This window comes from Notolepis coatsorum (genome assembly GCF_963971535.1).
Source record: "Notolepis coatsorum genome assembly, chromosome: 1".
In the NCBI taxonomy this organism is placed as follows: domain Eukaryota; kingdom Metazoa; phylum Chordata; class Actinopteri; order Aulopiformes; family Paralepididae; genus Notolepis; species Notolepis coatsorum.
Window position 1 is genome coordinate 186,187,102 of NC_140165.1, and position 23,915 is coordinate 186,211,016.

At 40.7% G+C, this 23,915-nt stretch overlaps 1 protein-coding gene across 2 annotated transcripts in view; it reads right to left on the reverse strand.

Moving 5' to 3' along the window:
- Positions 1 to 23,915, reverse strand: part of clpb (ClpB family mitochondrial disaggregase) — a 114,290-nt gene that overhangs the window by 3,652 nt on the left and 86,723 nt on the right. The window contains exons 13-14 of one of the 2 annotated variants that reach the window (XM_084335744.1): positions 19,053 to 19,123; positions 17,770 to 17,889 (exon numbers count right to left, since the gene is read on the reverse strand). In XM_084335744.1, coding sequence (XP_084191870.1) covers positions 17,770 to 17,889; positions 19,053 to 19,123 — 191 coding nt within the window. The remainder of the gene's footprint in view (positions 1 to 17,769; positions 17,890 to 19,052; positions 19,124 to 23,915) is intronic. The other variant, XM_084335745.1, reaches the window with a different exon arrangement.

Genomic DNA, 23,915 nt, shown 5'->3' on the forward strand with positions numbered 1-23,915 from the left:
ACGATGGCGAATTGTGGTCACAATCACTGGTCGCGGTCGCATATACACATTTGTGCTGAGCTACAGTAGGCTAGCTTGCAGCCGGATAGCTTTCTACTGAATGCAAAGAGGAAATCTGTCTTCTTGTCTGACTCTGGAGAAGATGGTAAGCGCATTTGCCATAATGTTGGCATGTGCCTTATTTATTTATTGTTTATGGTTGGCATCCAATGTAATAAAAAAAGTCAATCAACGAACTCGATTCTTGTACCGGATCTCCTCCCTGGTAAACAAGAATACCCTGAAGACTCTGGCAGGAGCACTCATTCAAGGGTACTACGACTATGCTTCCACCTCATGGTACCAAAGCACCTCAAAGGCACTAAAAACCAAATTACAAACATCTCAAAACAAACTAGTCAAGACTACTGCTTGACCTGACTCCTAGAACCCACCTCACCCCTGCACACTTTGCCAACCTAGGATGGCTTAGAGTAGACGACAGAGTACAGCAACTTGCAATGGGCCTGGTCTACAAGATACACTACACGACCAAGGTACCCATGTACATGTCAAAATACTTCCCAAAGGTCAGTGAATACCACGATCACAACACCAGAGGGAGCTCCACAAATCATGTAAAACCCAGATTCGGCTCAAACAAGGGACTAAACACGTTTCGCAATTATGCCACAACAATGTGGAACGCCCTACCCAAAGCTGTAAAGGAATGTGAATCACTACCCACCTTCAAAAACACTCTCAAAGAACACCTACGGGAGACTGCAATTCAAAACTGGCCCCTACAAATGTCCTAACCCAGTTGTACAATAAAGACCAAGCATGGCTTTGTCAGTATTCCAATGTACCCAACCCCCCCCCCCCCCCCCCCCCACCTCCAATGTACAGCCCCACCCAACCCCACCCCACCTACCCAACCTCCTCCAATGTACAGTTTCTATGTCAAATGTAGGTCAGTATTCCAATGTACAGTGTGTCCCCCCCCTACCCAAATCCCCCCCCCCCCCCACCTCCAATGTACAGCCCCACCCCACCTACCCAACCTCCCCCAATGCACAGTTTCTATGTCAAATGTATATACACTCTTTTTCTGGATTTTTTTAGTATCACAAACAGTACTGTATTTGAAAATCTGGTATGTCATAAATGTATAGATGTAGCAGTACTGTCTATCTGTATGTCGTGTGTCATATGATGAATTGAAAATGGAGGACCCTGATGGAAACAAGACGAAAGTCTTTCTCAGGTCTGCATCCTCTTAACAATTGTATGTATTGAGCTGTACTGTACCCATTCTGCAATCTGTTAATAAACTTTTCAATCAATCAATCAATCAATGTTTGCTATATGGCCAATTGTCCTCTTTCATCTTGTTCTAATCTAACCACATTATTATTAGTTGAGAAATCTAGTGATCTATGCATGAAATGTCTCTCAACACTTTGAGTGCCAGCAGGGGGTGCGCGATTTAGCGCTTGAGTGCCAGCACTCTATTCAATGAGAATACATTGCGAATTTGCACATTTGCGAACGCATAAACTATATCTAAAATTATGGCTGTGTCTAATACAACTGTCGCTTATCAATGACTTGCTTGCAGTCAACATTGTCCAAACGGATTGTTTTTTCATCGGTACATTTCCGTTTTATACCATTTTGAAAAACGCTCGTTTTTGGAAATGTACAGAAAAAAAAGGTTATTCTGCAGGAATCGCCCTTTACTGGAATACACAAAAAACGTTGTAATTTTTCGGCCTATTTATGAATCGTTTTCAAATAAACGCTAGATTATCGATAGTATATGTGTACTTATGCACGCTATAGAAGCGGGCTGAAAAATCGATTATCCATTTCCTGATCAGCACACACACACATAGGGCCCACGTTGATATATCTGTGAAAAAAGCTCTGATTATCCCAAGACTGGTAAAATAGATTCCTTACCTCAGATCAGATGTTCTCCAAAAAGATTATTCCAATTCCTGATCGCCATTCCAAATATCGATCGCATTTATTGATCCAACGCTGGGTACTGGAAACACACATTATCCGCTGTTCTGGTGGTCGGCAATGACTTCGATCGTCTCGGATTACTTGTCTGACAAGTAAAATGTGGAAGCAGGATTTTCTTTCCTCCATGCGTTTCATTCAATCCAATCCAAAGGGGTGCAGTACCATCCAGAGAGACGATAGGGGGCGGTATTTTCCCAATGGAGCTCAGAGAGAGTTCCAGTGGTAACGTGAGGCTAGATTGATGAAATATGAATGGAAATCGCTAATAAAAAAAATAATGATTAAAAAAAACAGCATATCTCGTTAATAATTAAAAAAAAACAAGATCTCTCGTCATTGGCACTGAACGGTTGGCATGAACTAACGAGAAATCTCGTTGTTGGCACTCAAAGTGTTAATATTCCATATACCGTCTTGTAGGGGTGTAACGGTACACAGAAGCCACGGTTCGGTACGTACCTCGGTATTTAGCCTAGTGACAATGCCCCCAAAATGTTGAGATACCCCTACCGGAGGTAGAACAAAACACAAGCATGTTTTTCCTCATCTCTAAGGTCTCCCATATATGAAATGGATTCTTGTATAAAAATATTTTACTGCAAAACTTGTTAAATTGATAGATATTGTTATACACCCCCAAAGGAAAAAATAACCAAAATATAGCCTGGCCGTATGGGAGTTGAGACATATAAACTCATGTAGATTAATAATACAAGCTCCAAGAGCTTTCAAACTTGACATGCTACCAGTCAGACAGTTGCTTAACATAATAGAAAAACCTGGATGGGAATATCTTTATGCATGTAGGAAATATATACCTATGTACACATACTTAAAATATCACATAAGATGGCTGTGACGCCACACTGCTGTTTGGTACAAGGCTCTCAACACATGTTGCTGGAAGGCATCTTCTGTTGGGGGTAGATTTGCAGCTGATGAATCTGTGGTAGATGCTAGTGTGTACCTCAGCTCATCCAGGTTGGTGCAAGGACGTCCATTCTCCATTTTCTTTTGGCCATACAGGAGGAGGGCATACATTCTTGCCACAGGAAAAGCCTCCTCTAGGCTTTCAGACAGTCTAAAATTGGCCATTTCTTTTAACTCACTCAGATGGGTCTTCAGTCTTGTGAATGCAGTGGTCTTCCCAATTCTGTAAACGCTGCTTGTGGTATCGCGTGACATGCAGGTAAACACTCACAAAGTGCTGCTCCAAGCTTCTGATCGATGGATCTTTCCTTTGGGCCATGTCCAGAGTGCATGAACACTGTTGAGGATCCACACATCCCTTTGCTTGAATAGTACACAAGCAAAACCAGTACATCTGTATCATCACATTTGACAATGAGATGATAATGTGACTGTGCAAGGTGTATTGCATGTAACACCAATCTTGTGTCAGCCTCCTCCTGGTCACTATAAAGATCTGTCAAGCAGTCAACGCCTGACTTGCTAATCGTCTTAACCTCCTCACCATTTTCAAAGCCACCTGCCAAGATGACTGTGTTCTCTGAAGAGATTCTCTGTGGCCCTTTCAGACATACAATGATCTGGGTGAGTGTGTCCCATTAGCAATGTTAATGGGAAAGGAAGGCATCAACTGCGTTGTTATAGTGTTTGACAGATATGACCATCAACACTCAATCAAAGACATTGAAAGGCAAAGAAGAGGCACCATCCAAACCAGCAGACCAACACATTATCACAGGACAATCAAGTGTTCCTACAGGAAATACCTGAGGATCAGTGGGAACAAGGCTGCTCTATGTAGCTTTGGCAGCAACTACATAACCAATACAGGGCCACAGAGAATCTCTTCAGAGAACACAGTATGCCCTCCTCCTGTATGGCCAAAAGAAAATGGAGAATGGACGTCCTTGCACCAACCTGGATGAGCAGAGGTATACACTAGCATCTACCACAGATTAATCAGCTGCAAATCTACCCCCAACAGAAGATGGCTCCCAGCAACATGTGTTGAGAGCCTTGTACCAAACAGCAGTGTGGTGTCACAGCCATCTGGCCAAGCCTCTTCTCTGGAACCCAGTTGGTAGAGGGTGGAGGCTAAGAGAAGATGGGACCATTGAACCTGTGATGTTCCAGAAAGCACCTAAGCCCTAAGGAAGTTCGAGACATCACCCACCTGTACTGTAAAGATGGAAACTGCAATGATGTCAGCAAATGCCAATGTTTTTCAGTGGGCTTGACTTGCACTGAATTTTGCTCTTGCTCTTTCCCTGACTGCCCAAATATGATCCATTTAGTCACTGATGATAATGTGGATGAGTGACGGTGATGTGTTGCTAGAATCAAGAATCAAGAGGTTTATTTGTCACATACATACCAGGGCATACAGTGAAATGTGGGTGGTCATGCCTGCATCGATTGTCCAATAATACAATAATAAAATAGACATAGAAAAAAAACAGGTAAGACATAAGATGTGCATGATAAAAATAGACATGCTAAATTCCTGAGAAGGCACTGGTTCCTATGTACACTACTATACAATATACAATTTTAACTCCGTCATTATGTATTACTTACTATATCTAAACTATACTATACAACAACCACATCTGTTCTTTCTTTTTGTGTGTGTGTGTGTGTGCTCATGTGTACTTGTGAGTGGAGTGTTCAGTGTTCTGATGGCCTGGGGGAAGAAGCTGAGCCGGAGTCTCTTTGTTCTCGCAGCGTGTGTATGTAGGCACTTGCCTGACCGCAGCAGCTTGAACAGGCTGTTGTTGGGGTGGTGGGGGTCTTTCATTATTCTGCAGGCTCTGGATTTGTACCGCCTGTTATACAAGTCCTGCAGGGGTGGGAGTGCAATTCCCGTAGTACGCTCTGCTGAGCGCACCACTCTCTGGAGGGCCTTCCTGTACTGTGCCGTGCTGTTTCCAAACCAGGCAGTGATGTTTCCAGTCAGAATGCTCTCTACAGCCCCGGAATAGAAGGAGTGGAGTATCTTCCCCGATACTCTGAACTTCCTTAACTGTCTCAGGTGATAGAGGCGCTGTTTCGCCTTTTTCACCACAGAATCTATGTGTGTTGACCATGTCAGGTCCTCTGTGATGTGGACTCCCAGGTACTTTAAACTGCTCACCCTGTCCACAATAGGCCCATTTATCCGCAGTGACGTGTGTGTCCCCTGCTGTTTTACCAACGTTCAGGAGTAGGCTGTTATCCCGGCACCAGCGTGCCAGTTCATCAACCTCCTCCCGATAGGCCTTCTCGTCATTGTTAGAGATCAGCCCCACCACCACTGTATCGTCCGCAAACTTCACTATGGAGTTAGAGCTGAACCTGGCCACACAGTCATGTGTGTACAGTGAATACAGCAGGGGGCTCAGAACGCAGTAGATTGAAATAAAGGTGTTCTATTTCAATTTCAACCTGATCTTTGTTTCCATATGAAGTATCATAATGTCCAGGCACGCACTCCAGGTTTTTCCAAATTTATTGGCAGCCTGTAATCATGACGTTTCGGTGTGAACACACCTTCTTCAGAATGGCTTGCATGAAGCATGAAGGGTAAGTGACCCTAGTAAATACAAGTCAAACAGGAAGTGACAACATAGGAAGTGACAACACATTCCCACAAGAGATCTGCAAAAAAGTACAAAATACCACTTACAAGCACAACCTTTTCAGAATTATGTAAATCAAAAAGAAGCATGTAAATAAAAATAAAAATAAAAAAGAAACACTAAATCACAAAGAGATATATCTATATATAGTTATATATATTTTATACAGAGTAGGCCTACATATTTTTTTTTTTTTTTTTTTTTTTTTTTACTTTGACCAGTCAGCTGGTTCTTTTAGCGTTTATCGCTTTTTCATCGCATTCATACTTGGTCAAGTTCGACCGACAGAAGCAGGCTGAAAGGGTTCAGATGGGGGGGAAGACACTCTGGGAAAGGCACGGCTGCCGTCCGGGATTCGAACGCGCTCAGCCCCAGATCCGTGACGAGCACGGTTGTCCACGGCGCTGAAATAGCACTCGCGGTACGTGGTGAGCTACTGGAGCTCCCCGAGTAGGCCTACATCTTAAACTCTAAACATAAACACTCATGACCCATATAAGCCATCTTTCAATTATAAAGAATGATAAATGAAAATAGTAAACAATCGAATGAAATGAAATAATCAAATGAAACAGGTCAAAACATTTTCTTCATTGAGGCCTCTAGGCTCTAGACAATCCAGAAAATGAATATAGAAGCATTCCCTTTGTAGCAAGAGCCTGTCTCTGTCGCCGCCTCTTGGTGGTCTCAAGACCTGCTCTATACCCATGTATTTTAAGCCAGAAATATCATGTCCTAACTTATTAAAGTGCCTTGCAACTGAAGACTTCTCGTCATTTCTTCTTATAGAACATTTGTGCTCCGAAATTCGATTTTTAAAACGTCTTCTTGTTTTTCCAACATAGTAAAGGTTGCAAGGACATTTAAGCAAGTAAACAACAAAATCAGAATTACAGGTAATCCGGCCTCTAACAGCGATACTCCTACCTGTACTTGGTTGTAAATAAAATTTCTCTTTAATCATGCCATGACATTGGGTACAAAACAAACATGGAAAATTGCCATTTGGAATATTAGCCATAAAATGGGTAAATTTTTTGGGAAAATCTGTTTTAACTAACTGGTCCCTTAAGTTAGGTTGCCGTTTGTAGAAGTATTTGGGTGGTTCCTGGAACACACCTCCGATCTTAGGATCTGACTTTAAAATGTACCAGTATTTGTTCACAATATCACGCATATCTCTAGAAATAGGGCTGAAGGTGGACACCAATGCTACTGAGTTGCTTTTTACTTTGTCTTTATGTGTAAAAAGGGATTGTCTGTTTATCTGTTTAGTTTTATTAAGAGAATTCTCAATAAGGGCCTCACTATATCCTCTAGACCTAAGTTCTGACAAAGCTCCTTGGCTTGTGTATCAAAAATGTCATCTGTATTACAGATACGTTTATATCTCAAAATCTGACTAAATGGAAGGCTCCTCTTGAGCTCTGGTGGGTGATAACTGCTATAATGGAGAAACGAATTTCGATCAGTCTCTTTTTTGAAAACTTCGGTATGGACAATATTGTCTCTCTTTTTCACCAATACATCGAGGAATGCTATGGAATGTGAATCATAATTCATAGTAAATTCTGTAATTCTGTAAACCTGTAATTCTGATTTTGTTGTTTACTTGCTTAAATGTCCTTGCAACCTTTACTATGTTGGAAAAACAAGAAGACGTTTTAAAAATCGAATTTCGGAGCACAAATGTTCTATAAGAAGAAATGACGAGAAGTCTTCAGTTGCAAGGCACTTTAATAAGTTAGGACATGATATTTCTGGCTTAAAATACATGGGTATAGAGCAGGTCTTGAGACCACCAAGAGGCGGCAACAGAGACAGGCTCTTGCTACAAAGGGAATGCTTCTATATTCATTTTCTGGATTGTCTAGAGCAGGGGTCAGCAACCTTTTTGACATGGAGTGCCTGTTTGAAATATAGTTGTAACTAGTGTGCCTCAACAATATTCCATGCATCGTAATTTTTTTTTCTCATAATCAGGTCTTTTTAATGATAATTTTTACATTATTACATCATTATTGTTATTGTTATTATTAACAATATTATTATGATGGTTGTATCAACCCTAAATCTGAGTTGGGGGGGGGGGGAATGCAATGCAGACAAACAGCTGCATACAGTGTGACCATTTCACTCACATTTGCCCATTCATTTTTGGACACATCACACACCATCGGTGTGTGTACTGTACGTGTGCTGTCATAGCTCCACCTACAGGCCTAATGGAGAACACCAGGAGAACACCAGGATGTGAATGGAGGGTGAATGTGAGGTATATGGTGTAAATAAGTTTTGATTGATCGCAAGACTACACTGTAAAACAAAATTATTAGTTACCAGAACTTAAAAATATTGAGTTCAGTTACTGTGCATTAAGGTTTTCAGTTTTCAATCCATAATAAGTTAACAGAAAAATAAGTACACAACCACATTATTTCAACCTAATAAAACTATGTTTATTGTCATTGTTTTAAGAACACAAGTTGACTTGGTAATACTCACATTTTGAGTAAAAAAATGGCTTTTAACATGTGCAATGTTCAATGAAATAGAAAAATAAATAATACAATTTGTTGATTAATCCCACTGGTCACAATGGTGACCGTAATAATGTTTTGTTATAAGGCTCTGCAAATGTTACTGAATGATGTAGCAATGTATTTCCAGCTAAATTGAAATAATAAACAAATAAAGGGTCTCAATTAAATATGTGGAAGTAAAAAGAACCTGTGGGAGGATTTCAACAAGATAAATGCGACAACAGTGCAAAATAGTTCACTATAATATTTCAAAGCAATATTTTTATTTTTTTTATTTTTTTTAGTGCTGCCCCCTGTGCCTATGCAAATGCCCCCGCGTGCCTATGCAGGCACGCGTGCCTAGGGTTGCCTACCCCTGGTCTAGAGCCTAGAGGCCTCAATGAAGAAAATGTTTTGACCTGTTTCATTTGATTATTTCATTTCATTCGATTGTTTATTATTTTCATTTATCATTCTTTATAATTGAAAGATGGCTTATATGGGTCATGAGTGTTTATGTTTAGAGTTTAAGATGTAGGCCTACTCTGTATAAAATATATATAACTATATATAGATATATCTCTTTGTGATTTAGTGTTTATTTTTTATTTTTATTTTTATTTACATGCTTCTTTTTGATTTACATAATTCTGAAAAGGTTGTGCTTGTAAGTGGTATTTTGTACTTTTTTGCAGATCTCTTGTGGGAATGTGTTGTCACTTCCTGGTTGGATGCCAAATGTATTGCATAATTGTACTTGTGCTGTATGATGACAATACATTTGAATCTAATCTGGTAATCTCATTTTGGGAGATTATATAAAAGATTATTATTATCATTTGGTCGCAAATCACTGTCACGCTACGGAGCGCGCACGAGCGTGTGTACAGTATACAGTATCAGCTGCTGCATCATTAACCCTTTCACTGCCGCAATACCAAACGGTTAACCCTTTCACTGCGACAATACACAGGTTAACCCTTTTACTGCCACACAACAGCAGGTTAACCCTTTCACTGCCACACTACAGAAGGTTAACCCTTTACTATCACACTACCGATGAACTATAGATTTATATGGAATTCGTTAATCTATTCTTAGTCTATTCCACTGTATCGCACGATTGGGTTATAAAGATGCAGCAGGTGAGGCAGGCAGCTTAGTGAAGATACTGTACATACGCTTGTCAAGAGCCAATCGCGAAGTCGTTCAGTTTTACTTACTATATGAGATGTCATGGTAATATGTTGTGTTCTACAGTAGGACTTACTACTATAATACCTAATAAAACAAGTCATTAGATTAATAGAAGCCTTTGCTGGAACGATTCATTTCGCATGTATACAGTACGTACGTGTGTGTGTGCTTTGCACTGAGGCTGCCTCACTAAGCCGTTTCTCCATGCATGTATTTATTTATGGAGCATTTATTTATCCACTCTGGTTGGATGGTGTATTGTACTTGTGCTGTATAATAACAATACATTTGAATCTAATCTAATTTTGAGATCAGTTGCAAATCGCTTCCGCGCTACCTGTAGTATGGATCAGCATGGTGGATGGCAATGACAAACCTCTGATGTTTTGCACACGCCTCATTCGCCTTATAAGGAGCTGGCGGGGCGTGTCTGTATGCAAATGCAATGAACGAGAACGCGCATTTCAGTTTAAGAATGTAACGTATTTCATTCATGGGAACCCAGTTGCGAAGATTTTGACAAGTTACGGAGACCGTTTCACGCGTTCAGGAATCCGGAGAGGAGGATTTCCGTAAATCTGTTGGCACGACATTTTTACCAAGGCACTTACGAACACTTTTGAGAATGAGGACCATTGGGCCTCATGCATGAAGCGATATAAGAACAGATTTCGTTCTTAACTAGCATTTCCTCTTACTTTGTTCTTACCTGGGATTCAGCAAAGTTTTCTTATTGTTGCTTTTTTCTCAGGCAAGAACAAATTATAAGAGTGGTCGAGAGCACTCTTACCGAAATAAGAAACTCTTACCCAAAATAAAATAAAAAAAGCATACCATTGGTTAATTGCCCCCAAATACGACTTAAAAAATACAGAACTTTTCAATAATAATAATAATTATTATTATAACTTATTGCGTGCGTTCTGTCTGAAATGGATTATATATTACTGTTAGAACAGTTATGCTCTGGCCGCCCAGGCCATTGATTGATTGAAGATTTTATTAACAGATTGCAGAATGGGTACAATAAAGTACAGCTCAATACACACAATTGTTAAGGGGATGCAGACCAGAGAAAGACTTTCGTCTTGTTTACATCAGGGTCCCCCATTTTCAATTCATAATGACATTTATGACATACAGATATACAGATATATATCATGACATTTATGACATGACATACAGATATGCAGTACTGTATACGTAGCATAGAACGCAAATTTAGAGATAGTCTATATCAGTGGTTCCCAAACTTCTGTTTTATGTGGACCACTAGATTGTTATCAAGAACATTTGCGGACCACCTCGTATGCAAACAGTAAAACATAAATAAATAAACAACTGACTTAAACCCAGTAATACACGAGACCCTCTTCTTGGACCAAGTAAGGTTGTCGATAATCCGATGTACAGTTACCCCCACCCCGCCTACCCATCCACCCCCACCCCACCACCTCCAATGTACAGTCCCCCCCCCCCCACCACCTACCCAACCCCCCCCCCCCCCCCCCACCTCCTCCAATGTACAGTTTCTTCGTCAAATGTATATCTCTTTTTTTTAAACTCTTTTTGTATCACAAACAGTACTGTATTTGTAAATCTGGTATGTCATAAATGTATAGATGTAGCAGTACTGTCTATCTGTATGTCATGTATCTCATATAATGTTATGATGAATTGAAATGGGGGACCCTGATGTAAACAAGACGAAAGTCTTTCTCTGGTCTGCATCCCCTTAACAATTGTGTGTATTGAGCTGTACGGTTTTTTACCCATTCTGCAATCTGTTAATACAATTTTCAATCAATCAATCAATCAAGACCCGCGTCGCGGGCACTGCATTCCGTTCTCAGAATGGATTTGAGAGAGATGTGTCAGTCATCAGCAGGCTATATATGCGGAGATATTCAGACTCTAGATCTATTTGCAGAGCCAGATGAGATGAGGCAAACTGTGCGATTGGCTCTTGATAACGCACAGTCGTTCAATATTGACAAAGCCCACAGTACTTTGCTGGAACGATTCATTTTGCACGTACTGTATACAGTACGTGTGTATGCGCGCACTGCAGGAGGTGGCCAGAAGTGCGCAACTAGCCAACTACCATACTATTATATTACTACTATATTAATACAGTCTATTTCACTATATAGCTATAGGTGCTGTATGATGACAATACATTTGATTCCTATCTAATTTTGATCCATCGCAAAGCGCTCCAGCGCTTGAATACGGCCGGGGGATCCGATGCAGACCCACGGCTCTCATATTATAATGAGCCCGCGAGGCGTGTCTCTGTATGCAAATGACTTGCGTGAGAACGCGCATCCAGTTTAGAATGAGTGGGATTCACCATTCAAATATCCTGGGTACGCACAGATTTCGAGGTTAGGAATGGCTTGATGAATGTGGCGCCGGCGGTGGCTTTTCTTATTGTTCTCTTAACAGACAGGTAAGCAAGAATATAAGAAAAATAATAAGAGTATTGTTGAATGAGGCCCATTGAGTTTAAAGGTGAAGTATTTAGATGTTCACTATTTGGACAAACAAGATGGTTGGTAAAGTAGGCAGAACGCACATTAGGGGCAGAAGACTCTTGTGGGGATAATCTAACCAGGAGATTTATTTACCGTAACCTTCTTTACAAGTGACATACAAATACTTTTTATTTACGACTGTAGAAGTAGAATTGGATGTGGTGTATCATCAAGTGCACCGTTCATAAATGGAGATGTTCCAGTAGTTCAGTGAGTGAGCACAGCTGTCAGAGAGCAGTTCTACAGTTGAGGTGAATTCTAGTGAGGTGTCTTGCTCCATGACAGGAACGAAATATAACCAGATCCTAATAACACATGTTCATAGTTGTTGTTAACCAGACGGTAGGGCTTTGTTCTAATAACACATGTTCTGTTGTTAACCAGACGGTAGGGCCTTGTCTTAATAACACATGTTCCCAGGGGCGGCGCTTCCTACAGGCGATATAGGCGGTTGCCTCTAATAATATTTTTTTTTTCTTTTTTTTTTTTGCTCTGGGCAGTTTTGGCGCCCCCCTCTATATCTGCAACCATTATTTTTACATAAAACAAATTCTAACATAAGGGAAAATGAGCCAAAAATCTAAAACGGTCGATCGGTCTGAGCCTCAGCTTTAGGTTTTCAGTCAGAACATGCTAGAGCGCTGTGCATTGATGGGTATCGGTCAAGTGTTTATAGAATTGAGTGTTGAGGAAAGAAAGACTAACGTTAGAGAACTATGAAGAGGCAAAAGCCATCCAGTATAAAAAGAGAAGAAAAGAAGAAGACGAGAAACGTGCCAAGGTTTTTGTACACATTTTGTACAACTTCCAAGACCTGCCACACCAAGAGCTGATGAAGCAAGCAGAGGCACTTGTACACACCTTAAACCATGGAGGGCAATCTGATTTGGATGGGAAGGAGCTGGCTCAGGAGTTGGAAAATTTGATGTGATTGATGACTTTGCAGCGAGGAAGGCCAGAAGGATTGCACTGTAAATGGAAACCAGTAGGAGCTACAGGCTAACCTTGAAGTGTGATGATAGGGAGTGGAATGTAAATAGTTCTTTAGACAAAGTGAATTTGTAATTTGTATTTGTTTGTTTGTTTATTTAGCATATTATATTTTGATTATATATGTGTAACATATTTTACAATACATAATTTTCTTTTAAAGCAAATTTGCACGTTATTTTATTGTTTGTTATTGTTGTTATTATTATTGATTGTTAGCTAAGTTGTTTGTTTTAATTCTTTAGTGTGCACTTTACATTTCTTCTTAATTTTCTTTGAAAGCAAATTTGCACATTCTTTTATTGTTTGTTATTGTTATTATTATTATTGTGTGTTAGCTAAGTTGTTTATTTGTTTTAATTCTTTAGTGTGCACTTTACATTTATTCTAGGCCATTTATTCTGAGTTAACTCGTGGCTCTGGTCCTCAACGGGTGGAATCGAAACACGAGGCTGGTCCTTAAAGTGTTAACAACACATGTTCTGTTGTTAACCAGATGGTAGGGCTTTGTCCTAATAACACATCCCTAGCCATATTTTCTTGATTGCTCCACTTCTAAAAGGTCCATTAGCATGTTCTTGGTATCTAGGGACATCTATGGACCTCAGGGAATGTATTCCCAGTGTCAGAAATCTGTTACTATGCTTGAGTCAATTGTAATGAACCAAAGGAGAATACACATTTTTGTCTCCATCTTTGAAGGTGAATAACACCTTTTTAACATTGACCAACGGTGGAAATCCGCCACTGAGCCCATTCAGCACCTTCTTAACACTTTAATCGCCAAGGACGCCTAAACTCGTCATTCCCCGCCATGCTAATTCTGCCAATGACGCCGTAACACGTCATTGAGATCAATATTTAAAAAATCTGTGATCGCAATCATATTTATCCCCCGGAGACTTGAGATCTACTGTTGATCCCCTCTCAACTCTCCAACGGTTCAAGAGCGCCATCTGGTGGCGGATTGCCCAAACCGGAAACCGGAAACGGAAACGGGTGCTCATCCAAATTCGGTCCGATCACTCGCTATAGGTGCCGGGACTCGAGCGCGACACAATGGATAGTGATCCGTTACCAATAACTCGATAAACAACATGATTTGGACATATATACTATTATACAACCTGGAGATGGATCGCATATTTCAACATCCCATAATAGGAATATTTTTGCTCCACGCTCATCGCCCAACGCTACGAGGAAGCTACGGTGAGTTTCAGCGTTTTTTTTTTACCGTGTTCAATACAAACTGCTCTAATGATCATATCACCCACACTAGATGAATCATCTAACGTTAGCCACGGAATTATAAACGACCCCCCCCCCCATCCGGTCAACATCAGATGATAAGTAGTAACTTGTAGAAGCACGTCCATTTGAAATGTTTTATCTCGCGCAGATCGCTATCAAACTGTATTTGATCATCAATATAATGCATTTAGGGCTATAAATCACCTTCTGGAGAAAGCTGCAGAAAACGATAAAAACATATTTATACTTTAGACCGTATTTTAGTATGAATATGTGAATGAAAAAGTATAACGTTCCTACGTCCTGAACGATAGATAATTGACGTTGAATGGGCCATAGTAATGTCAATTTAGCAATACAATTTAAAAAGTTATAGCCCTGCAAAGAAGGGGAACTTCTCCATAGACAAATAGAGCTGGCAGAGAATGGTATAATGATGTACATAAGCCTGGCGAAGAAAGTGTTAAGATTAAAGTGTAGTAAATCCCTAAGCAAATGAACAAAGGGCAGATGATTTACAAGTTTTTTTGTAGATACAGTACAGAATTTTGCCATCCGGACACATTCAATATGAAATATGAATATAGAATATCAGGCCTATAAATGACCTTATTATGGCCAAGTCCCATCTATGGATCGGCCAAATCTCCTCTTTCCAATGGCAGAGTTCAATCTGGATTTAGTACCACCAGGCGCCCCTGACAGGGCAGCAAAAACCGTGAATAAAATCTTACAGTTCCTTTTTTGTAATGTAAATAGCTCTGCCATTTTCATCTGATTGAGCCGTGTTCTTTTCCCCCCGACGGTAAAGGTAGAAAGGTAAAGAAACAAACTATGTTCTATTTCATGGCAATAACGTTCAGGTTTGTTCGACCACTAATACTGTATATAATCCCGAAAATAACGTTGAACATTCTTTTCACGTCAGACGGCTCCAAGTTTGACAGGGGCTGGCGTGAGCTGGGTAGTGTAATTTTATGAAATTCGAAAACGCATCGAAAGCATTGGGTCTCCTCTCATAAGACTACACTCACGTCCTCACATCAATATCCGCTGGTTTGTGACTCAATGCGCTGAGATTTCTATAAACTCATGTATTTAATATTTATATAACACTTAAAATTAGGGATGCTCGATATTGGCTTTTTTACCGATACCGATATTCCGATATTGTCCAACTCTTAATTTCCGATACCGATATCAACCGATATCAACCGATACCGATATATGCAGGGTTTCCCCCCCCAAAAAACTGAATAATTTCAGGTAACTAATAATTTCACTGGATATATATATAACAAATATTGTTATTGTTTTTTAGTTTTTTAAACCGATACCGATATTTTCCGATATCACATTTTACTGCCGATATCGGCCGATAATATCGGTCGGCCGATAATATCGGACATCCCTACTTAAAATCCTTGGTAAACAAACGTAGTCCTGAAAATATACACTTGGGACTGCTGTATTTATAGGGTATTTACTCTTTTAACTGCTACATTAACACTTTCCCCGCCAAGGACGCCTAAACTCGTCATTCCCCGCCATGCTAATTCTGCCAATGACGCGGTAACACGTCATTGAGATCAATATTTCAAAAATCTGTGATCGCAATCATATTTCTCCCGCGGAGACTTGAGATCTACTGTTGATCCCCTCTTAACTCTCCAACGGTTCAAGAGCGCCATCTGGTGGCCGATCGGCGGATCGCCCAAACCGGAAAACGGAAACGGAAGCTGGTGCTCATTCCAATTCGGTCCGATCACTCGCTAATAGTCCCGGGACTCGAGCTAGACACAATGGATAGCAATCCGTTACCAATAACTCGATAAACAACATGATTTGGACGTATATATTATTATACAACCTGGAGATGGATCGCATATTTCAACATCCCATAATAGGAATATTTTTGCTCATCGCCCAACGCTACGAGGAAGCTACGGTGAGTTTCAGCGTTTTTTTTACCGTGTTCGATACAAACTGCTCTAATGATCATATCACCCACACTAGATGAATCATCTAACATTGGCCACGGAATTATAAATGACCCCCCCCCTATCCGGTCAACATCAGATGATAAGTAGTAACTTCTAGAAGCACGTCCATTTGAAATTTTTTATCTCGCGCCGATCGCTATCAAACTGTATACAATCATCAATATAATGCATTTAGGGCTATAAATCACGTTCTGCAGAAAGCTGCAGAAAACGATAAAAACATACTTATACTTTAGACCGTATTTTAGTATGAATATGTGAATGAAAAAGTATAACGTTGCTACACCCTGAACAATAGATACTTGATGTTGAATGGGCCATAGTAATGTCAATTTAGCAATACAATTTAAAAAGTTATAGCCCTGCAAAGAAGGGGAACTTCTCCATAGACAAATAGAGCTGGCAGAGGATGGTATAATGATGTACATAAGCCTGGCGAAGAAAGTGTTAATGAATACAGACTGTATTGATCTATTTATGGCGTGAAATTATTGTCGGCCCCGTACCAGACCGCTCGGGCTTAAGGGGTTAAAATCATTGGTAAACAAATGTAGTGCTGAAAATATACTACGGTACCGGGCCGATCGGCTTAAGAGGTTAACCAAATGGTAGGGCTTTGTCTTAACACTTTGATTGCCACGCAGTATGCCCATCCTTATGCCCAGTCTGCCAGTGCTGTAACCCTATGGAGATGTTTACCTTCTTTGCAGGGCTATAACTTTAAAAATATTATAGCTATATCGACATTACTATGGCCCATTCAACATCGGGTATCTATCGTTCCGGATGTGGGAACGTTATATTTTTTCATTCATACATTGTTGTGTTAATACCGTCGAGAATATAAGTATGTTTTTAAGGTTTTCTGCTGTAATTCCAAAAACGCGAGTTATAGGCCCTGAAGCATATGATAGATTATCGATTGGCGTTTCTTTCCTATACACGCTATATTAAAAATTCAAATGTATATGATCGGTATACATTATGCTTCATCATGCGTGAAGGAAAAGGGGGGGTCATTTATAATTCCTTTATTTATAATCGTCAGTCACGGCTTTATTTAGTATGGGTTGATATGTTGATCAGATGAAATGCCGTGAAATGAATAAACAATCGGGCTGAAAATAACGTTATATTCCTCTTACCATTCGCCGATGAGACTGGAGGAAAAATATTCCAATTATTGACATCGATCTGCTAGATCCATTTCCCGTTTGTATGACGCAATAAACGCCGAAATCATATTGATTATTGCGTTTCGAAAGTGATCCCATGCACTCGAGTGTTTGTCTGGATCCACGTAACAAGATATTACTGCCGGAGGAATTTCCTCGATGCACCAGCGCCACTTCACAGGGTCCCACTGCAGTCCCGGAGGGAGGCTGGATGAATTATGAATGCCATGGCGAAAAAATTAAATATTGATCCCAAAAACGTGTTTATTCGTTGTTGGCGTTCAACGCATGGCGGGCAATAACGAATTATCACGTTGTTGGCGTCCAATGTTTTAATAAGACATGTTCTTAGTTGTTGTTCACCAGACAGTAGGACTTTGTCTGCTTGCATGGATGTAGGAATCCCTCTGAGTGCCATTCTAGTTTATTTCTGTAGTCATCTCGAGCGCGCGCATGCACATGCACACGCACACGCACACACACACACACACCTTCTTAGCCCAGAAGCCGAGTTCCTTGCTGACCAGCTGCAGCAGCTCAGAGTGACAGAAGGGCAGAAAGTAGACGATCTCATTGATCCGTCCCAGAAACTCATCCCTGCGGTAATGTGCCTGGGGTGGAACCAAACAACGACCATATCAGACATGAGGGGGGAATTTATTTTACTATTTAAATGTATGTTATATTAACACTTTGAGTGCCAGCCACGGCATAATTCGTTATTTCATGCCAACCGTTGAGTGCCAGAAACGAGATATGCTGTTTTTTTTAATCGTTATTTTTTTTATTAGCGATTTCCATTCATATTTCATCAATCTAGCCTCACGTTACCACTGGCACTCTCTCTGAGCTCGAATTGGGAAAATACCGCCCCCTATCGTCTCTCCGGATGGTACTGCACCCCATTGGATTTGACTGAATGAAACGCATGGGAAAAAAAGAGTCCGGATTCCACATTTTACTTGTCAGGTAAGTAACCGGAGACGATCCCAGTCATCGCCCACCATCAGAACAGCGTGGAATGTCTTTCGATGGCGATCAGGAATTGGAATAATCTTTTTGGAGAACATCTGATCTGAGGTAAGGAATCTATTTTACCAGTATTGGGATAATCAGAGCTGTTTTCACCTATATCAACGTGTCCCATATGTGTGTGTGTGGCTGTGAGTGTGTGTAGCTGATCAGGAAATAATATAATCGATTTTTCAGCCCGCTTCTATAGCGTGCATAAGTACACATATATTATCGATAATCTAGCGTTTATTTGAAAACAATTCATAAATAGGCCGAAAAATTACGTGTTTTGTGTATTACAGTAAAGCGTGATTCCTGCAGAATCTTTTTTTCTTTCTGAAAGTTTAAAAAAACTTTTTTCAAAATGGTATAAAACGGAAATTAACCGATTAAAAAACAATCCGGTTCGACAATGTTGACTGCAAACAAGTCATTGATAAGCGACGGTCGTATTAGACACATAGCCATAATTTAAGATATAGTTTATGCGTTCACAAATGTGAGCGCTCTGTCATTGAATAGAGCGTCGGCACTCAACGGGGTATATAGGACTGGCACGGCTGGCACGCCCGGCACGGAAAGTGTTAATAGTGTTTGACATTTACACAGAAGATAAGCTTTTGTAACGTTAAAACTCATAGTTCCTAAAACACAGGTTATTAAACATTACAATACTATACCACAATAATACAAACAATACTACAACTATTATCTTACACTTTTCGTGAGTGTAAGACGTGAGAAAGTGTGTGTGTATTACCTTCAGAATAGGGCGGATCACATTGTCCTTAAACTGTTTGGAGATTGTAACATCACTCTTCTGGACGTCATCTGGGGGAACAAACCCAGTTAATTTATTTCCTAGTGTGACCTCAGTTAAAGGGGAAGTCGGTACTTCTGGAGAAAGATTGTTGACATTAGCACATCCCTCTCACTCCCGCTGCCCCCTAATCTGAGCCGTTGAGGAGTTGTTAATAATAAAGTTTCTAGTTTTATGAGAATAGCGCCACCATGAGGCCAGATGACTCAGACCTTCACAAGCCTCCTTGCTATTGTAAAGCAAATATATTCATCAAGTTTGGTGGAAATCGGACAGTGCGTTCACAAGTAACGAATCACTTCCTGTTTACCATGAATTTTCCCGAAATGTGATTGGATCTGGCTGGTGGTTGGTTTGACCAATCGATTATCTAAATGACACATTTAAATGTTAGCCTCCAGATGCCACAAAAAGTGTTTTTTCAAAGAATACCAAATGGCGGACTTCATAGGTCATTATGGCAAAGCTGGAGACACATCTCTGGATACCAGTTCGACTGTAGGGATGCATCGAATGGGAAATTCTTGGCCGAAACCGAATACCGAAGATAGGAAACAGTTGGCCGAAAACTGAATGCCGAACGGCCGAATATGATTTTGTTCAGCTACCTGATTATGGCAAAAGACATGATTATGGCAAAACATAACTTAAATAATATTAATAATCACTATGGGTCCATAGAACATTTATTCAGCACTTTTGAAAGCATACATTAATTCCAGACTGACTGCTGAAAGATTGTACAATTTAAACATTTTCTCTTTGCATACAACAAAATGTGCATTAAAGTCAAGTGCATTTTCTTTTCTCTGTAGGATAACTACAAGTGCATTCAGAACAAAGTGCATTCAAAACAAAGCCACGGTGCTTTAAAACTGCATAAAGATCTAGGCCAGTAGATAATATATAGAAAATAATATCTCTTTTCAAGTCTTACTGGACAAAATTAGGTTTGAGTTTTGAGCTTCCTAGTTGCCGTAGTTGATGATCTCACACTAGAATATCAACACACAGGTTTGGAAGCTGGAGGAGCTCGATCCATGAAGCAATATAAAGAAACTAATAGCCAATAAATGTGAAGTTATCTTTGAACCTCTGTTGTCAAGCCTTGTCAATATACCCCCCCCCCCCCCCTTTCCTCACTAATGGAACTGGTGTCGTGGAGTTACTCCGCTGTTTAGCCTAGCGGCGGCTAACGTCAGTTAGCTTGGCGGTTCGCGTCAATTCAATTCAATTGAAGGTCCGAGCTGGTCTGTGTCTAATGAAATGCATTTTGATTATGTCATCACAACAACACATTAGGTTACGAACGTAACCCTGTTCTTTGACATTCAGTGACATTCTTTGACATACACCAAAGTGAGACTACTCTTCCTGGGGTCCAAACATTAAAAATACAAACACACACAAAAAAAGTTAAAATAAAAATATAAAACCACAAACATTGAAGTACTCACAAGAAAACATCACAACGAACAAAACAGTGAATAAAAGCTCACTCAATATTCATAAGTTAGATATCACAATTCTCCAACCATAAAATACAAATTACATAGTCAGTCCATAAGAACAAAACAGTTCAAAATAATTTATATGATTATAAGTTCCGAGCTGGTCTGTGTCTAATGAAATGCGTTTTGATTACGTCATCACAACAACACGTTAGATTACGAACGTAACCATGTTCTTTGACATTCTGTGATATTTTTTCGGTGCTAAAACCCCGCTGTCTAGCGACGGCTAACGTCAGTTAGCTTGGTGGCTCACGTCAATTCAATTCAATTGAAGGTCCGAGTTGGTCTGTGTCTAATGAAATGCGTTTTGATTACGTCATCACAACAACACGTTAGGTTACGAATGTAACCCTGTTCTTTGACATTCTGTGATCGAAAGGGCTTTTTTTAACCATTTTTGGTGGTCGAATATTCGGTCCCTAAGATATACTCTGTGAGGAGACACATCTCTGGATACCAGTTCCATTAACTGATCAGAAGATATACTCTGTGAGGAGACACATCTCTGGATACCAGTTCCATGTCACTGATCAGAAGATATACTCATTAGAAAATGTAAGGTTTGGCCTGATGGTGGCACTAGAGGAAATGTCATGCAGGCACCAAAATCAATAGAGTTCTTCCTCTAGGTGTCATAAATGTGCAAATGAGAACATATTTGGGTAGAAGCTATTAGAGTTATCAGGTTCATGCATAGGATCTGCAGCAGTGGAGGCAGTGGTCCTTTTCACTTGATTTAATTGATCAATTAATAATAATTAATTTGATTTGTATAGCGCTTCTCAGGAACCTGAAGTCGCTGGAAATTTTATATACAAATTAAACATTTATAAACACAGTAATGAAGTAACAGCGTTGAATCCATGAATGGGTGAATCTATAACATCTATAACACTGTCCTTCAAGGATATAATAACACCTCTAGCAATCACAGCACATGTCCCCAGACTTCTCTTGACACATTGAATGGTGCTGTTCAACAGTTCATGTGTGGTGTGTGTATGTGTGTCAGTGATGTATCGGTGTGTGTTGTGTGCAGTGTTGTGCTAGTTACTGAAAAATAGTAACTCAGTTACTTTACTAGTTACTTCATTTCAAAAGTAACTCAGTTACATTACTAGTTACTTACACCCAAAAGTAATGTGTTACTGTGAAAAGTAACTATTTAGTTACTTAAGAATTGTTTTGTATTGCTCCGATTAACTCTTTAACTGGTTGGGGGCCAACCACGTATATTATGTGTTTGGGAGCCGACGCTCGTTTTTGCTTTTATTACATTTGAATATCCTACTCAATGTCACAGAGCTGTATTTTGGCTGGAAAAGGCATATTGGGACTCGGAAAGTGCAGTACCGGCCAGATCCTGGTAGTGGCGCTGTCTCGAGAATGCAGTAATCCTTGTTTCAGACCTGGTGTCACTTTTTTTTGCTCCGGGTTAGCTTTTCTGTTAGCCTGAAGCTATGGCTTTACCAGATCGCCTGGAATACTTTTTGCGACGCAGAATTCAGTATGCAGTAAAGGAATATAGCATCAGCCAATGGACATATCGATCTAACAGATGGTGATTAAATAACTGGGAAATAATTTTTTGGAATCCAACCGGCCACAGGTAAGAGCGATTTGACGTCAATTTCAGCCTGATCGGGCCTTGTTCTCATAGCCATCCACCCGGTCAGCGTATGTTGTTGTAATAACGAATAACGTTATTGGTAATCAATCATCAGAAACGACTACCCCCCCCCCATTTCAAGCATTCATGGTGGAACATGATACCGATTATATGCTTTTTGATTTTTAACTCTAGCTTGGGTAGGGACAAAATGCCAATCGATTTAACGTTATTAGCTTAGCGCCCACTAATGCAGGAGATGCTGGGTTCTCTGCGTTGCTTCCGGCTTGGCTGGTCGTTCATACTAATACAATTGACAGTATTAGGGGGTGGGAAAGCCGGTGGGTGGGGATCGGACGTTGTGGACAGCGACTCCTACAGGTCGGTTGGTGCGCCTGTACAGCAGAATTAGGAAGTATCGGGGGCAGCGTGAGCCTCCCACGCGTTACTCCTCGCCACTGAGAGATCGCGCTGTGCAGGTGAAAAGATGCGACGGCTGCCTCCTCGTGTACCGGAGGGGACACGTGATGCAAGGCTTGGTCCACATTGCAGCCGACCAGTGGGAGGCATGGTCTAGGAACGTTCGAGACAGGGGAGGGAAGAATTGGATAATACGAAAATTGGGATGGGAGAAAAAGTAGATAAAAAGAGTCAGGACTGCGCTCAAGCCCCGCCACCAATCTACATAAAAATAACGCAGTAACGAACCATTTAGTAACGGAAACAGTTACTGAATTAAAAAAGTAATGTGTTACTAGTTACTGCCAAAAGTAATGACGTTAGTAAGGGGGCTTTCTCATTAGGAGCGGGTGCTCCGCTCCGTCCTCGGGTGCAAACTTTCCCCCTCCCGCTCCCCCCTCTAGTTTGCGTACACACTGCAGTCTTGGTGCGCTCCGGGTTTTGTTTACAGTTTGCGTTTTGAGCGTGTAAGCTGCCGTAGGCGATGATATCACACTCGAATGACAACACAGGAAGAGTTTAACACACAGTGATGGAAACTGGATGCTGATATAAAGAAACGAATAACCAATAAATATGAAGTTATATTTGAACCTCTGTTGTCAAGCCTTGTCAATATAACCCAACCCACCCCCTTTCTTCATGAATGGAACTGGTGTGGAGTCCGCTTTGAGCGTTTCCTGGGTTAGCGGCTAACGCTAGTTAGCTTAGCCTATTTATGGGATAACTTAGCAGCTAACGTTAGCCCATTGCTCGCGTGAATTATATTGCATGTCACTAGTCTATAGAAATAAATGCATTCGAACAAGAAACCAATGTATAGACATAGCAATGGCAAAAAAAAATGCCAGGCCTAATGCGAGCCAGGGAAGTCTTGTGCTTGTAACGTGGCTTCATCTCGAAGTTTTCATCCACTGAGCCGTGAGGCTCAACATGCTTGTTTGGTTGAGGTCTGAACTCGCCAAATTGCCCATAAATATTGTTTTTGTGGGTATTGTCCAGTTGTTGCTGTATGTTTTTATCTGCCCAAAATTCAAGCAAGCATGAAAGCATTACAGTAAGCTTGCACACCACGCGCCCCGCTCCCTCGTCGGGGACACTGGCGCGCACCCGAAACCACCTATTCCAGCGGTCCAGGTTTGGAGCGAATCAGCGTCCCCGGGGACGGGGGGGGGGGGGGAGCGTTCTCATCAGGGACGATCACACCCTATTTTGGTGCGA